Here is a 16,133-nt window from a genome sequence, read left to right as displayed (position 1 = left end):
TTCCAGCCACTGAGCAGCTGTGTGTATGCTTGAATGAAGTGTGTGCTATTCCATGTGTCAGCAGGAAGAGATATAAATAGAGCTTTTTTCTCCTTGTTGTCATGGTCTATGTTTCCGCTGGCTACCCCGAGCTATTTCTTCTTCAAGTCTGGTGTAGAGGGAATACATTGCAGTGAGGTTCTGTGCTGCAGTTCTGGATCACAGAGAGCATATGAAGCAATTTAAGGATCACAGCCATTTGCACTTAGTGCTTAGTGGGGACAAGGCACATCAAGATTAATGAATGGCAGCTCTTGCTGCTGTCCAGGCAGCTGGCATTTTGCTGCAGAAGTTGCCTTTTTCCCTCCCACCTCTTTCCAGTGAGAGAAATAGCTGGAAAAAATCCCCCTTCCTGGAACTGCCAGGTTGCAGAGTCTGAGAATGAAGCTCTTTTGGCTTTGTGCTCCCCTTCTGGCACGTGCTGGTCTCACACCTTTGCAATGAAAAGCTGCTGCTGTGGCCACCTCATGCACCAAAGCTGAGACACAGAATCCATGGAATCACAAAATGGTTTGGGTTGGAAGGGACAAAGATGATCATCTCCTTCCAGCCCCCCTGCTATGAGCAGGGACACCTTCTACTAGACCAGGTTGGTCAGAGCTCCATCCAGCCTGGCCTTAAATATTCCAGGGATGGAGGGCTGCTGGGGGAGTCGATTTTTCTGGGACTGGCATCCCCACGTGGGAGAACAGTGTTCCCTGGTGTTGCAGGAATATACATTTATCATCACATGACCTGACATACATGAGCTGCATCACACACCAGGACTCTGAACTTGAGTGGTCTGCATGGATCAGAATGGACCAGGACATAGTGCCCACTCAGGGATTATTCCAAATCCAGAGTTCATAATGTAATGAGCCCTTTAATCCATGGCCTGACCTCGTAGTGGTGGGACTGAGGAGAGGTGCTGGGAAAGTAGACTCTGATATGTAATAATCCAGAAATCAGTCACCTCCTCATCTATCACAGAAATGAATGACCCAATTTTATATTTAAATGTATGTATAAAATACACACAAGTACAATATGGAAAACAAAAGTATAAAGTTTAATTCAGTGTTAAAATAGTTTTAAAATACTCTACATGTAGGTCCCACCTGATGGTGATTTAAAATTCCTTTTGAAGCAAAGGATTCAAGAAGCAATAATATCACCTTTTAGCCTTTGTGAACACTAAGATCTTTTAAATGTTTCTATTCTTTGACAGCTTGTCCTAGTTACCTGAGAATATGACATGTTTCCTGGAAGGAAAATAACTGTGCTATCAATCCAGATACAGTCTGTCCTTGATTTTCTCCCTGCCTCCTCATTTAAAGGAATCACAGCTATAAGAAATGTAAAGTTTCTCAAATTTAATCAGGGTAGGATTTTTTCCTAAGTCAGCCTCCATTAAGCAATAATGTGGAAATGAAGTTAATTTCCCTTTCTTTGCTCTCAGACATCCATTTTACATCCATTACAATCTGTGTGTAATAATTCACTTCCCAGATTTGATCATCCTGTTCATTTCAAGCCAGTTCTTCCATTTTTAATACTTCCTTCAGAGAAGTGAAATGGCAGGAATATTAAATAAATAAGTTTCTGATATGTTACTACAACTGTTTGAGCCTTTCTTGAGAGGGTTCATTAGCAAATGAGCAGTTCCTGAGTATAATGTAAAACATCCTTTTACATGGAAGGACAGGTCTGAGCCATTTCTCCAGTTGTTCCACTGAGGGAACAGTTCTTCACTTAAAGCATTATTGGGGCTGTAAAATGAAAATAAAAATAATTGAAATATAAAGCACATAATTTACCAACTCTTAAACTGGGATTATGAGAGCTCTGTTCTGAAAAGGTTATAGTGATCAAAAATCAGCTGAGGTAGCTCTGCCCACTTTTGATGGAAGTGTTAAGCATCCAAGAGCCTCCCAGACTTAATACTTACCATCTGATGAATATTTAAGAATGTAGTCTAAGAGACAAGACACAAAGGCATCTGCAACTGTTAAAATGGCTGTTGCAGTGTGGTACCATCCATTTTGAGCAGTTGCCAACTCTGATCTCAGCCTTACTTAGATAACCATACCTTAATATTCCGTAATTGTTTATTATCCTCCCCCTCAACTAATCTTTTTGTTAAATTTTGTATCAGCATCATATGGCCTTTACAGCTCATCACCTGATTTCACTTTATGTGACCAAGCACTGAACAAGTTAGGAGGTTCATAAACACATTTAAACCAGCCAGAGCTGGTTTTTGGTGTTTGATGGATCTGCACGCAGATCTGTCAAAATTCAGGACAAATACACCTGTACCTATCCCTTGAAAAACCTAATGCAGACTTTTCATCATGTGGCTCAATTTTGAGAGACCCTTTAGCTGCAGGGGAGGACAAACAGGTAGAAAGCTTGACTCCAGTAGGTCCAGACTTCCAGAGCAGTCAGGCTGGTTCATCTCATCAGCACCAAAAAAATCTGCTTTAAAGGATTAGAAACCTAGATGACTCTAAATGATCACAATATTTAGATTTACCTACAACCTAAGAAAAATGGGGACTTGTGACCACTTGAAAAAGCAAACCTATTTCTGCAGTAGGAGAAGGGATATGGGGAGCCTTTGCAAGGTCACCTCCATTTTCTTCTTGAAGAATGTTTTGAGGGATTCTGAAAAAGAGAGGAATTGTGCAGCATGCTTATCCAGGGGGCTTATCATATTGTATTAGCACTTACTCATCACATTTAATTAAGATTCCTTTTTAACTGATGCAAAACATTATTAGCTCCATTCATCCCACATCAGTGAAAAGGAATAATAATGGGATGTGATCCTAACAGGAGATGATAGGAAGCTGCTAATGTGACATATATATTATGGAAGCAAAAGAGGGCTGTGTCTGCCAAAGTCTGTTTTGAGGGCTGTGGGATCTTTAGTTTTTCAGCCCCTTCCTGTGGAAGGTGTTACAGTGACAGACCTCTTTTAGGGCAGGTTGCTGGCTGGCAGCCATATCAGTGGGAATCAAAATAGACATTGGATAGTGTTTAGTTAATTGGCTTTCAGAGGAGGAGAATTTGCAGAGGTTTAGTGACAAACTAGTCAAAGTAGGTCAGCTAAAGGATTTTGTGTACCTGTCTGGTATAGTTCACTTTCAAATGAAGAAATCACTTGAGGATAACAAAATTAAACTAAACAGTAATAGTACCCTTTCTTCCCTTTTATGATGCAGATAGAGAAAAGGCCAGTTTCAGGTTTCATCCATAAAATACCAGTAAAATGATCCCTTTATTTGTGATCAGAGCCACAGGGAACAAGTGTCAGCTCTGAGGTTCAGAGCACAGAGCCACCTTCAACCTCTGAGAGACAAGGAACTGCATTCCCCACTCTCTGAAGCTTTGTGTGTTTTTTTTTTTTCCTTTAAGAAGCAGAAAGCTTTACCCTGTAATCATCTGGTCTGGAGATTGCAATGGTTTGGGCTGCAGGGGTGGGAACCATCTGCAATAGGAATGGCTGAAGTCTGTAAGCTAAACGTAGATGATAAAGTGAGAAAAAAAAGTTATCTTTTAAGACCATTTCTCGTGTGTCCCTGATCCATTACTGTTCTATCCTCTCTGAGTGGTGAAGCTCACACATTCATTCATGTTTAAAATAGATGCCTCTAAGAGCACTGACAGAAATGTGTCCCTTTCTCTTTCACTACTACTTCATCCAATTAGTTGGTTAAAATTAGATTCTGCCTTGAAAGGCTAAAATTGATGCTTCAAGTTTCCATAGTTGCTGCCTTTCTATTAACTCTGCTCAGTTAAATGGTGGGGATTCTCTCTTGCCTTCCAGCACTGGGTTTTGGGAGCTGGGCTGGGCTTTGTGCACCAGCAGTGATATGGACTGTGCTCAGGTAAGATTACCTGCCGAAGGTTTTCAGAGCTGTAGGGACTGGTACATGGCAAACAGTTTTGTTGAGGGTAAGCAGGAAGGACTGAATTAAACTCAGTTTTCTCAGCAGTGTTCACTGTCCAAGGTGAACACAAATAAAAACAAGCTGAGCCCGTCCAGGAAATCACAGAATCATAGAATGGCCTGGGTTGGAGAGGACCTTAAAGATGATTTTGTTCCAACCCCCTGCCATGGGCAGGGACACCTTCTACTGGACCAGGTTGCTTCAAGCCCCATCCAACCTGGCCTTAAATATTTCCAAGGATGGGGATCCACAACGTCCCTGAGCAACCTGTGCCAGGGCCTCACCACCTCATAGTAAAGAATTTTTTCCTAATATCCTGATCCGAACCTACCCTCTGTCACTTTGAAGCCATTCCCCCTTGTCCCATCCCTCCAGGCCCTTGTAAAAAACAATCCAACACTAGAACACTTAAACCCTTCCTTTCAAGTAACCTGCATTTTTCCTTCTTTGGGCAATCAAGCACAGCCAGCCATGGAGATGGGGGCTGAGATATAACGTGGCTGCAGTGGCTGCAGGCAGGAGTCTGAGCTGATCCTGCTCACCCCATAGGAGCAGAGTGGCCTCCAGTGGCAGGAGTCGACTGGGATTGCAAGTCTGTGCTCTTGGCCTCGATTCAACAGCTCATCTAGCAGAGAGCAAGGGGAGGAGGGGGCTGGCTGGCTGCAGGGTACTCTTACAGGCTCCAGCAGCAGCCAGGAAATGCTTCCTCCTTTTCACCTTCACGGCAGGATTTATGATGCTCTGTGAGCCTGTTGTCTCTCAAATAAAAGGGCTTGTATGTAAGAGTCAAATTATTTGTTATTTAAATTTGACAGAACACAGTAACCAGAATTGGCTTTCCATAACTTGAGACTAAGCAGTGCCCAGATGTGTTTTGTCTTCATGTTCTTTCAGACATTCAGAGCTTTGTTTTCTGCGGTGACTTTTGCTCTCTTTGCAATATTTCATGTCCTTATATAACAGAGGCAGCCTCCACCCACAGCAGCAGCCTGATGGAAGCAGTTAGAGTGCCACCCCTCTCCTGGTCACATCCAGAGGGACATTTGAGCCACAAAGCAGACATCCTAATTTTTAAAGGTCTGCCTCAAAGTCCACGTTTTTGGGATGTGTCACCGAGCACTCCTAAAATCAGCCTTCAGCAGAGGTCTGGGTAGCTGCTTGCTGCTGTAGTCATTCAGTTCAGTGCCTTTAAGGACATTTAATTAGGGCATTTAGGCTACATAGCACCTGGTTTGACAGGAAGGCAAAGAAAAGCTTTCTCTTAGATGGAGGTCAGCACCCACCACAGGTCCTCAGGGGTACATTGTCCCCAGCCACTACCCGCACCACCCTCTCCCTTCCAGAGCACTGAGGGGCAGAGCAGTCCCTCCAACCCTAAATTCAATTTTCCTATGCTACTCCCTGCTCTTTCCCTTATTGTTTGCATTAAAACAAGGGCAGAAGGGCTGGTGCTTTGACTGCCCACACTGTATTAACAGCACATTTATGAGATGAAAATATTTTGGGGGTTTATTGTTTGGTTGGTTTGAGGTTTGTTTTGTTTGGGGTTTTTTTTGTTATTTTCAGCTATGAACTCTTAAAAACAGTCACTGTGAGCCTGCAGACATGAGGAAATGCCCAGATAAAAATATATCTATCTTATATTGCAGGACTAATCTCTCCCTGCTAACCTCTGCATGCAACACAAACATTCAAATGCTGCATCTCCCCAAAATCCAGCGTTAAATTAGAGCTGAAAAGATGACAAGGAGCATCCTGGGTGTGTGTACATGCTGTCTCAGTGATGCAGCAGATTAGCCCTCAGTTTGCTGAGGAAAGGGTTAAAATTCGTGCTTTCCAAGGCAAGTTCTACCTGTGGTAGCAGGACTGGGCACAGGTACAGCACTAAAAGGATATTAGCTGAGAAGGTTGATATTTTTATAGGAGGAAAAGCCTCTTTTAGTGAACAAAGAATGAGAGGAACTGCTCTGTTTGCTTCTTCAGCCTCTGTGAGAAGCCATTTTTTACCCTTTGTTGTGCTCTGGCCACAACAGGCTGTGGTAGGAAGTAAATTAAATTTTGCTTTCTCATATCTCAGAATATGCTGGCAGAGCTATTTGGTAGCTGAGACAATTACTTCAATGCACAGCCATGTAAGATTGGTTTCTTATAACGAGGTAAATAATCTTTGTGTACATTAATTGCCAGTGTCAGCATGGACAGTAACCTGGGAGTGAGTTGGAAGTGACCTCCGTGCCCACCCCCTGCTTTGGGACTGGATGTTGGAGCAGTGGGGGGTTACAGATCTCCTACAACATATGTGCTATAATTACCCTCTTTAATAAATACTGCCTTTAAATCCAAGCACTGGATTAAAGCTACAGGCTTCTTTGTGGGGAGAAGTTTTCATTTGGTTCATTCCTCCTGTCTCTGATTCCTTAATGCAGAACAGGTCAAACAGATGGGAGAACAGAAAGTGAGAATTATTTGGGTGTTTCTTTAAGACTCCAAATTGACACAGTCACTAGAGAGGGCTGGGATTGTTTGGCAAAGTGGTAGTTAAAACGGTTCAATTTTGTTCTGACTGAATCATTCCTCTGTCTTTCAGTTCTATATCTGTCTTTGTATCATGCTGATGACAGATTTTTATTTGCTTCCTTTTATTGTGGGTTTGTTGGGTTTTTTTTAATTTGTTTCGTTTTTCAGGGGGGAAAAAAAAAGATTAAATGGGCATTTTAATCCCAAAAAGGCTTAGGGATGATCAGTGAAGCCAGAATGTCCGCAGAGATCCTCCAAATGACACAGAGAGGGGTTTGCATTGGATGTGCTGTTTCAGAATCAGTGCAGAATGTCAGACTCTTTATCATGGTGAATATTCATTAAGCCTGCCAGAGGCAGAGGCTGCAGTCAGTACAGCATCAGCAGAGGAGGCAGGGAAGAGAGAAATCAGGTTAATGACTAGCTTTCTCTGCAATTTGCTTCCTGCTTATTGCCTGATCTCGGTTTTAAATAAATTCATTTAATTAATGTGTTTTTGCTCCTTTGACCTGCGGACAGAAGGGGCTGTGATTAATGACGGGGTATTCCAAGTCTCACAGTGGCTTTGGTCGCCCTGTTCTGCTGTGTGGGGAAAGAACACTGAAAAATATTTCCCTTAGCTTTTATAGTAACAGCAGTTTTGATTGAAAGCTTTTACCTAAATGATATTTAAAGACAGGGACAAAGTGGTGAGTGGTGAGAGGGGTGGAACAGGGCGAAAACAAGCTGCTGTCCTGGCTGAGCGTGTCACACAGTCAAAAATGTCTCTGCAGGGAGACAGAGCTGCACAGAAATGCTCTCCCTTTCTCCCCCTTGAGCAGGGGCACATCTGTTCTAACATGAGTTAGCCTTCTTCTGACAAAGGTTCTTTAAGAAAGCAGCAGAGGCATGGGAGGTAGAGCCCATGTAATGACGCTCAGAGTATATGGGCAGCTCGCATTATGGGAAGCAAGCACCACCTGTTCCTAGCAAACACCAGATTGGAGCTGTGGGGCTATACAGGGACAGGAAAAAACCACAAGGCCTCCCCAAAAGAGAGAAAAATGTCAGTTAGATGGAAATTACAGGCTTAGCCCAGACCTGATGGGATATCGATTCCTGGGCTGAGTGATGACATGTGCCATGAGCAGACATTTTGCCCCAAATTTAGAAGGCATCTCAGTTTCAGACTGTTTGTACCCATCACTCAGTATTACCTCTCAGCCTGGGTGGTTTTACAAGCTGATGGAAGCCAGCCCTTCAGTTGAGTGAATTTGCAAATTCTGCATCTGAGAAGGCAGCACCCGAAATCTCAGTGACAGACCTGTGCTTTGGAGTTCTGCAGCACAGGTTCTGAGCTGTCCTGGTGTCTTTGCTGCCAGAACTAAAACATGGCCTTTTAAGGGGTGGAAGTGGTGCAATCTTAACAACATGGCTGAGCTCTTACAGGTATTTCTGAACAGAACATGCCAGTGCTTGCCCAAATGAAAATCCCATAAAAGGATTAGGGCTGAGAAAGTGGCCTCATCTTGCAAACAGTTGCACAGGATTTTTTGTGGCTGTCCCCGTTAAAGAGATTAGTTTGGAACTTTTTCTTTTTTTTTGAAATATTCTGGCATGGTCATTAGTACAACACCCCCCCAAGCCATGGTGCTGCTGAGCTTGCTCCTGAGGGTAGAATTCAGCTCCTTTTTCACCAGCCATCCAAAAGTTAGCTGTCTAGTATAAATTTTCTGGCTGGGCTTTATCTGTAAAGAAGCAAAGGTAATACAGCTCCAGCAGAGAGAGGAGAGGAACAGAGAAAATTCAGTGCATCTAAAACCAGGCATTTTAGCCAGATGGGTTGAACTGCCTTCTGAGGGTGCCTGTCTCTCTCTTTACATACTGTAGCAACAGTTAAATTAGACAGAGGGTGCCTTTGTTTTGGTGGCTGAATTTAGAAAAGGGATGTCTTACTCTGTGGATCTCTGAGAAAAATAAAAAGAAGGTGCCCACAACTGCTACAGGCAAAATTTTAGGAAACCTGTTCCTTGTAGTAGGTGTCTGGGCTCCCTGCACAGTGTATAAGGAGACTTAGATACCACAGAAAACCTTGTGTGCTGAGAGCAGGAGTGCCTGGAGCAGGCAGGGGAGGAGCTTGGTGCTCAGCAAGGTGACACAGCTCACCTGCAACCTGCCCCCATGATGGGATCTTGGGGTCTATGACATCCACATAGAATCATGGAATGGTTTGGATTGGAAGGGACCTAAAGCTCACCTCGTTCCACCCCCTGCCATGGGCACCTCCCACTAGACCAGATTGCTCAGAGTCCTGTCCAGCCTGGCCTTGGACACTTCCAGGGATGGGGCAGCCACAGCTTCTCAGTGTGATATGACAGTTTCTATCTGACAGTGTGTAGGAAATCAGGTGCTTTCAGAGCAATTAGGGCTTGTTGAACGAGGGCCTCCTGACCGAGATTTCTGTGGTTTTTGAGTCCTGTGAGAGGTAGAGGGCTGCAGCATGTGACCAGTAAATGCTTCTGGAAGAGGAAAAAAAATAGCTATACACCATACTGTACTCTCTCAAGCTTTCAGATAGGTGATTTTAGGGTATGTTTGGTGGGGTTTTATGTGTAAATCTGCCTGTGCAGATCAGACAGCAGTCACGGGATGGAAAAAGAAGTATTTGGAAAGACAACCTAGAAGTCATTTCATGCCATCTAAATATGTGATCTACTTGACTGCAGAGTCTCTGCTGCTCTGGGTTCCATTTAAAGTCTACTGAGACACTTGTATTTCGGTGAGAGTAAGAGATGGAAGGGGTGAAAAGTTCATCTCCCATTTTAGCTTGCAGACACACAGGCAAAGAAGCATCAGGACCTGCAGGTGCAGCCTAGATTTTGGGTTCTGCTGCATGCAAGCATTTAAAAATTTAATTATTTGGTCATTGAACATGAAATCTGCTGTATTCCTTGAGAATAAAGTGAAGGGGCAGTCTCCAAAGTAATCCTATGAGTTACACTAGGAAATGACCAGACCCTGAACTTTTATGTAGGAACACTGACAACCCAGTACAATCCTCTGTACTGTAGGAAGAAAAGAAGTATAATGTCTTAAGTGTTATGAATATAACTGGTAGGTTTGCTTTATTTAGATTTTCCTCTAAGTTTAATAAACAACTTTGAAGCATTCAGTAAGACCCAGAAAATATGCAAGAGAAGTACAACTAATCCCATTAAATGTAAAATAGCATCTAAGTGGAAAGTTTTTGGTTTTGAACTCCTGCTGATAAGAAACAGAAGATATGTTTGAGGAAGCTTTGGAAATAGGTAGTAGATGACATTTATCCTTGATCTGAAATGCTTAAACATTGTTAGTACAGCTGAACTGTGACCTTCCAGCCTGCCAATCCAGATAAACACACATGTTATCAGGTAAATCACGCAGAAGAGAAATTTCCTGAGGAGGCTGGTGAAGCCCCACTGGTAGGAAATGATGGCTATTAACTCATTAGGTTCTGTCTGTCTCTGTGGTTTTTTTTGTATGTGAGCTCTCCACACAGCTGTAGGGATAATTAGTTTCCTTTGGCTTAGTGAGTATTAAGGAAAATTTTAAAATGCTTAGTTTGTATGGACAACAAACATAATTTGGGGTATGGGAGAAAACCACACAGAAAGGGAAGCAAAGCCCCACAGTCTGACAGAACCCTGATTCCGGGGTGGGTGTGATGGGTTTGTTGTGTTTGGATACATGATGTTGCTGACTTCATCTGGGGAGTGGATTTGTCCAGGCAGAACCAGATTAAAGGGTCAATATCCTGCTCTGAATTAGATTTCAGTGATGCAGATGTGTTTGTGCACCCAATTAGTCTGGCAAGAGGTTTCATGCAGGAGATACTGTACCTTAGGGATACCCGGGGTTCTTGCACTTCGCTGTATTTGTGTGGGAAAATGGGTAACATAAAGTCACTGTCATTGTCTTACATCTTGTGTCCAACCTAGTAAGTTGATTAGAGGGATGGAGAGCTCTTCTGTGAGGAAAGCCTGAGAGAGCTGGGATTGCTCAGCCTGGAGAAGGTTTGGGGTGACGTAATTGCAGCTTTCCAGTGCCTGAAGGGAGCTGAGAGGGAAGATGGAGAGGGACTATTTGCAAGGGCCTGAAGTGACAGGACAAGGAGGAATGGCTTCCCACTGACAGAGGGCAGGGTTAGATGGGATATTAGAAAGAAATTCTTCCCCATGAGGGTGGTGAGGCCCTGGCACAGGTTGCCCAGAGAAGCTGTGGCTGCCCTGGAAGTGTCCAAGGCCAGGCTGGATGGGGCTTGGAGCAACCTGGGCTGGTGGAAGGTGTCCCTGCCCATGGCAGGGGGTTGGAACAGGATGATCTTTAAGATCCAGTCCATTCCATGATTCTGTGATTCTGTGCTCACATAAAAATGGCACAGCCACACACTGTGTCATTTCAGCTGTGCTGAGGTGGCCCTGCAGTCCATAGAGTCTTGTCACTCTGTACTCTTCAAAGTAATTTTTCTGCTATTCACTGCTGCAGGGTTCTCCCCAGCCAGAGCAAGGGTGGAGTCAAACATGGTTTGAGGTCACCTTCAGCTGTCTTTTTCCTGCCAGGAACAGAAAAAGAGCATTGGGTCTGGGCCAGTGTTGTTTAGAATGAATGTTCTATGGGCTTGTTGGGAAAAAAGAAAGGATTTATTTGTCAAATAGGGCTTAATTTATTAGGCACAATATGAAAGCTCACATTTTTTTATTGCTGTAGAAAGCCAATTGATTAATAATTTGGAAAAAGGCCAAGACACACAAATTCACCTTTGTAATTCATCATCTCAGAGAAACAAAAGTGATATAAATTGTACCTGAGCAAAACAATTTATTAAGCAGGAATGAAAGCTGGTTCATATTAATGCATTTATTATGAAAGTACTTTCTAGGACACTGCTGTTACTAACAGGAAACATGAAATCTGAAGTTGACAGTTAAGGCTGTAAGAAATTTACAGAAAACTACAACTAATAAAATAGAGGAACTTTCACATTATTAATAACTTCAAAAATATATTTGAGACTAGACAGGTTAAGGTCACTAAAACAACTTCAGCTCTTCCTGGAAAGGACATAAGCTCAAAGTTAAAACTTCTTCATCCTTGAATACGATATTAGGGGGAAAAGAAATGTACAGTCTCTTCTTGAATAAATATCACATTGTAAAACAGTTATGTCACCTCCATGTGCTGTGGAGGTTCAAAGATGCCAGAGATTCCATGTGCCAAACCTGTTACATAGATGGTCTCAGGGATAGTTCCAATATGTTGTCTATACACATTTCTTTGGCTCTGTAACTTTGGACATCCTGTGTGAGTACAGAAAAGCTTAAAAAAGGAATCATGCTTCCCAGACGTGTTTATTTTGCTGCCAGGCAAGAGAAAGGTTGTCAAGCAGCAGAATATGCTTTTTTTTAGCTTTTGAACCAGGAGACTGTTGTGTCTGCATGCACAACACACAGTTTATTTCATAAAATAAAAAATTGTACAAACAGTGTTACAGGAGATGAAGAATCATTGGAGACTAAGAAATAGAGGAGATGCTCTTCATTTCATGAAATAGCTGCTAAAACAAATGCAATATTCTTCATTTCTGCTACAGGGGTACAGAGCAGCCATTAGCTGATGTTTACTGGCAAAACCTTGGAGATCTCCCTCTATATTGTCTGTTTTGTTTTCTCTTCCTGCCCTCTTTTACCAGCAGGAGACATTTCTTCTCCTTCTTTCAGTGCCCTTCCCTCCTTTTCCAAGGGAATGGAGTCCCTCTCAAATGGCTTTCCAACCCATCCTTGTATCAGCACAGTTCCCACCTCCTTCCTTACCCCAAACATCTTTACCTCTTCAACTGGACAGCTCTGATTCATGATGCTGAGACTTAATCAATGGTATTGGAATTTTTTGTGTGGTATTGCAAGGGTTTGTGTGTGGCTGGGAGTGTTACAAGTGTGAGAGGTCCTGTGTTTTGATACTGCATTTGTAGGGTGTGGATAAGAATATTTTCATCTGATTTGAGGGCTTTAGCATCAGTGCATAAACATTGAGCCTTCCCCTGATTAGAGTCCTTTAAACACTTAAAATGATATATTAAAATAGCTGTGCCGTTCCTATTCAAAATTGGGAGTTACATAAATTACAGCAAGCTTTCAAAGTTTCAGAGAAAAGAAAACAACCAGGTTTTAAGAATTTCTCTCATGGAAGAACCTGATTTTGTTGCAATTCGTTATGCTAGAAAATTGTCCTTGTCAGAGCAACATACGCAAACATTTTAATCCCATTAACTCAATCTAATCAAAATCATGGAAATAAAATTAAAACTTGCTTCATAGTGCAAAACTGAATCTGGGGACGGAACTTTATATTGGCCTCTATAAAATGCTGTGATCTGTAAAAAATATCAGGATAAGCTATGAAGACCATGGATATTTCTGAGACCAGATTGTGCACCCTGATGGAAGGAGTCCTGCAGTGTCTCTACCCAGGCAGTTCAGTTCCCTCCTGGTTTTGCTCTGGGGCCATGTCTGCTGCTCAGCCACATTGCACACACACAGACACAAACATGTGCTACTTGGCCTCAGGTTCCTCTGAGGGATGCACCAGCTCAGAATCACAGGATGGGGCAGGTTGGAAGGGACCACAGTGGGTCATCTGGTTCCACCTCCCTGCTCAAGCAGGGTCATCCCAGGGCACATGGCACAGGATTGCTTCCAGTGAGACTCCACACCCTCTCTGGGCGATCTGTTCCAGTGTGTGGTCACTCACACACTAAAGAAGTTCTTCCTCATGCTCAGGAGGAACTTCTTGAGCATCAGTTTCTGTTACCTCTTGTCCTGTTGCTCAGCACCACCAAGCAGAGCCTGGGTCCATCCTCTGATCCCTTCAGACACTCTTTTCCTCCATGAGGAATCCTGGGCACAGCTGAGAGGATGGTTTGCTAAAATACCCCAGATGGATGTGCATAATGCCAAGGCTGCCCTGGACACTCTTCTAACCCTGTCCCAGAAGACTTGACACTCTTTTGCCATGCAACACACATGCTTGTGTTTCCTGCCTTAAAACATTACAGTGGGCTGCATCACAGCCCTCTCTTATTTCACATACCTCAAATTCAAAAGAAGAATGAAGAACAACTGTGTTTCAAGGCACAAGAGTCCAAAGCCTCTTGGGCCCAGCAGAGCACTGAGTGAGTCAGTGTGTGCTAACACTGAGCAGCCTGGGCAAGAATCAGTGGGTAACCCCCAGATGAGCAGCCAGGCAACCAGGAGCCACTGTGGGCTGAAGCCAGAGCTTTCAAAGGGGAAGCTGATGCTGGCTGAGGGCTTGTATTTAATGATGCTTTAAGCTTTTCTTGCTGTTTTGACTTTTTCAGAACCTGAGGCGGGAGAGGTGTCCCCCCCAGTGGGAGCTGGTGTGAACAGCAACAGCTGGACCTTTAAATTTGGACCGGGCAATTCCAAACAAGGTGGTCCTGGTGAGTTGCCAGACAAATTCATTATCCCGGGATCTCCTGCAATCATCTCCATCCGGCAGGAGCCACCAAACAGCCAAATTGACAAAAGTGACTTCATAACCTTTGGCAAGAAGGAAGAGACCAAGAAAAAGAAGAAAAAGAAGAAGGGAAACAAGACTCAGGAGAAAAAAGAAAAGGGCAACAGCACCACTGAGAACAGTGACCAGTGAGGGGGTTATACTGAAAGAACCCACTTAGCCAGTTTTTGTAATAATGGCAGATTTCTCCTATGTAGCAACTCCCAACTTCTTCCTACTGTTAAAAAAATTTCCTGTATGTACAGACTTGAGAAAATCAGCAGGAAATTCAGTGTCTGTCTAAATTGCTTAACAGGTTTTGTCTTAAAAGCTTTATTAAGTCTGGTGTTAACTCTTTTTCTCCACTCTGGCTTGTTTTCAGAATCTAAAAAGCAGACACAAGTTTCCTTTCTCCTACGCCGAAAAGGAGAATCTTCACAGTACAGCCAGTGAGAGGTTGGACTCTGCACTGTGGTTCCTGTGCTCCTGTCTTGATGACACTTACAGGACAGGTTTAAAAGTTTTAATGTTGTGCACCCTCTATCTGATTGGAAATATTTGTGTGCAGATGTCAGTTAGGTGATACGAGATCAGATTATAAAACGCAAGAAGAGCTGGTAAATATGCAGCAGAGGAAACACCCAATGAACACAAATGTTCAAAGATGTTCAGGCTGGGGAGAAAATACCTGAAAGGAGATGAGCAGACTTGTCAGATCTTGAGAAGTCACTGTGTGGAAATACTGAGTCCTACACATGACGTATTGTACACACTGCTTTAAATGAAACCTCACATTTACAGCTCTCTAAGATACCATAAATTGTATCTATTTACCAAGCAAGCCATTGGGAAAATTGTCCCTTAAAGCCCTGCATTACCCTGGCAAGACCAGCCCTCAGAGTGTAAGAAGGGCTGGGCTGACGTCCCAGGAATGTAACTGTGATGCTCTGTGTCCCTATTTCCACTCCAACATTATTTTGCACATTATGTCTCTGAAAAAGTCAGAGTTTTTCCACGACACTTATGCAAAAGAGAGAAAAAAGAAACGTTAACTATGCTATTTGTTATTTGAGATATTTATTTATAAAGAAATATAGCTGTAAATGTCAAAGAAATATGATGCCCTTTAACCCAAACAGAAGTCAATCTAGAGCCATTATAAATTACAATTGCTGCTATTAAAGTGCTTTAGAAAAATTGCCTGAAACATCTGTATTATATCGGCCACTTGCCAGTAACAGCTTTATTCTGTCGGGTGACTTGAGGGCTGCCTCTTGCATGTATTAATAAATACAAGAATATCTTCTCTTTTTTTTCATTAATCTGCACTTTGAATACACCTTTGCAAACAAACTGTCCTAATATGAAGAAACAGAAGCAAACTCCTCACACAGATGGATTTATTAACCTGCTAGCTCTGTGCAGTACCTTGGTGTTACCTCCCACACAACCTTTTCTGATTTTAGTTTAACTTTTCTATGAGATTATGAACTTCTGACCCTACTAACACTCCCTATGTAAAATTCAAGTACTGTATGTATGCTGTATGCTCTTATAAGAATCCTGAAATATTTATTCTGTGCTTGTGTATGTGAATGTCAATGCAACTATTATTAGAGTGGACTTTAAGCTTTACCGTTGAATGTAAATTCATTATTTCTTTTTTGTACACTTGTGAAAAAGTGCAGTAGTGTTAATTTTTTTAAGCCACTGTTGATTATCAGTTCTTTTGTGTATGAAATACAAGTAAAATATCTTTCTTAAACCAAGCCATGCATGCATTTTGGGATTTTATTGGTAAGAATCTGTGAAGCTGAAGTTCTGTGAATTAAACCTGAGGGTATAAATGGAGTGTTGAATGTGGCTGAGGATGTTGATATAAAACCAATACATGTATTTTTAAATAGAATATGGCTGATGAGGGAATTCCAAGGAGTTTTCTACATTATTGTACATTCACAGAATAAAGCTCAAGTGTCGTGTTAATTGGAACTGTGTAAGAAACTACATAGCTCTGAAATTTCCAACAGGCCCTTTAATCTAGGATCAAAGAGAACAACTGGATTTCTTGAGACATGTCCTGGATGTTTTCAGTTTCCAAACTGC

The 16,133-nt window shown here is 42.5% G+C and overlaps 1 protein-coding gene across 4 annotated transcripts in view; it reads left to right on the top strand.

The window, feature by feature from the left end:
- The window catches only part of LOC127473831 (protocadherin alpha-C2-like), a 110,840-nt gene extending 95,044 nt beyond the window's left edge, over positions 1–15,796 (top strand). For 3 of the 4 annotated variants that reach the window (XM_051793931.1, XM_051793932.1, XM_051793930.1), the window contains exon 4: positions 13,870–15,796. In XM_051793931.1, coding sequence (XP_051649891.1) covers positions 13,870–14,180 — 311 coding nt within the window. In that variant the 3' untranslated portion in view covers positions 14,181–15,796. The remainder of the gene's footprint in view (positions 1–13,869) is intronic. The other variant, XM_051793934.1, reaches the window with a different exon arrangement.
- The last annotated feature ends 337 nt before the right edge of the window (positions 15,797–16,133 follow it).

Source organism: Manacus candei, unplaced genomic scaffold (genome assembly GCF_025592945.1).
Source record: "Manacus candei isolate 608988 ecotype Guabito, Panama unplaced genomic scaffold, ASM2559294v1 h1tg000037l, whole genome shotgun sequence".
NCBI lineage: Eukaryota > Metazoa > Chordata > Aves > Passeriformes > Pipridae > Manacus > Manacus candei.
The sequence above is the reverse complement of the archived record's forward strand: the minus strand, read 5'-3'. Positions and strand labels throughout refer to the sequence as shown.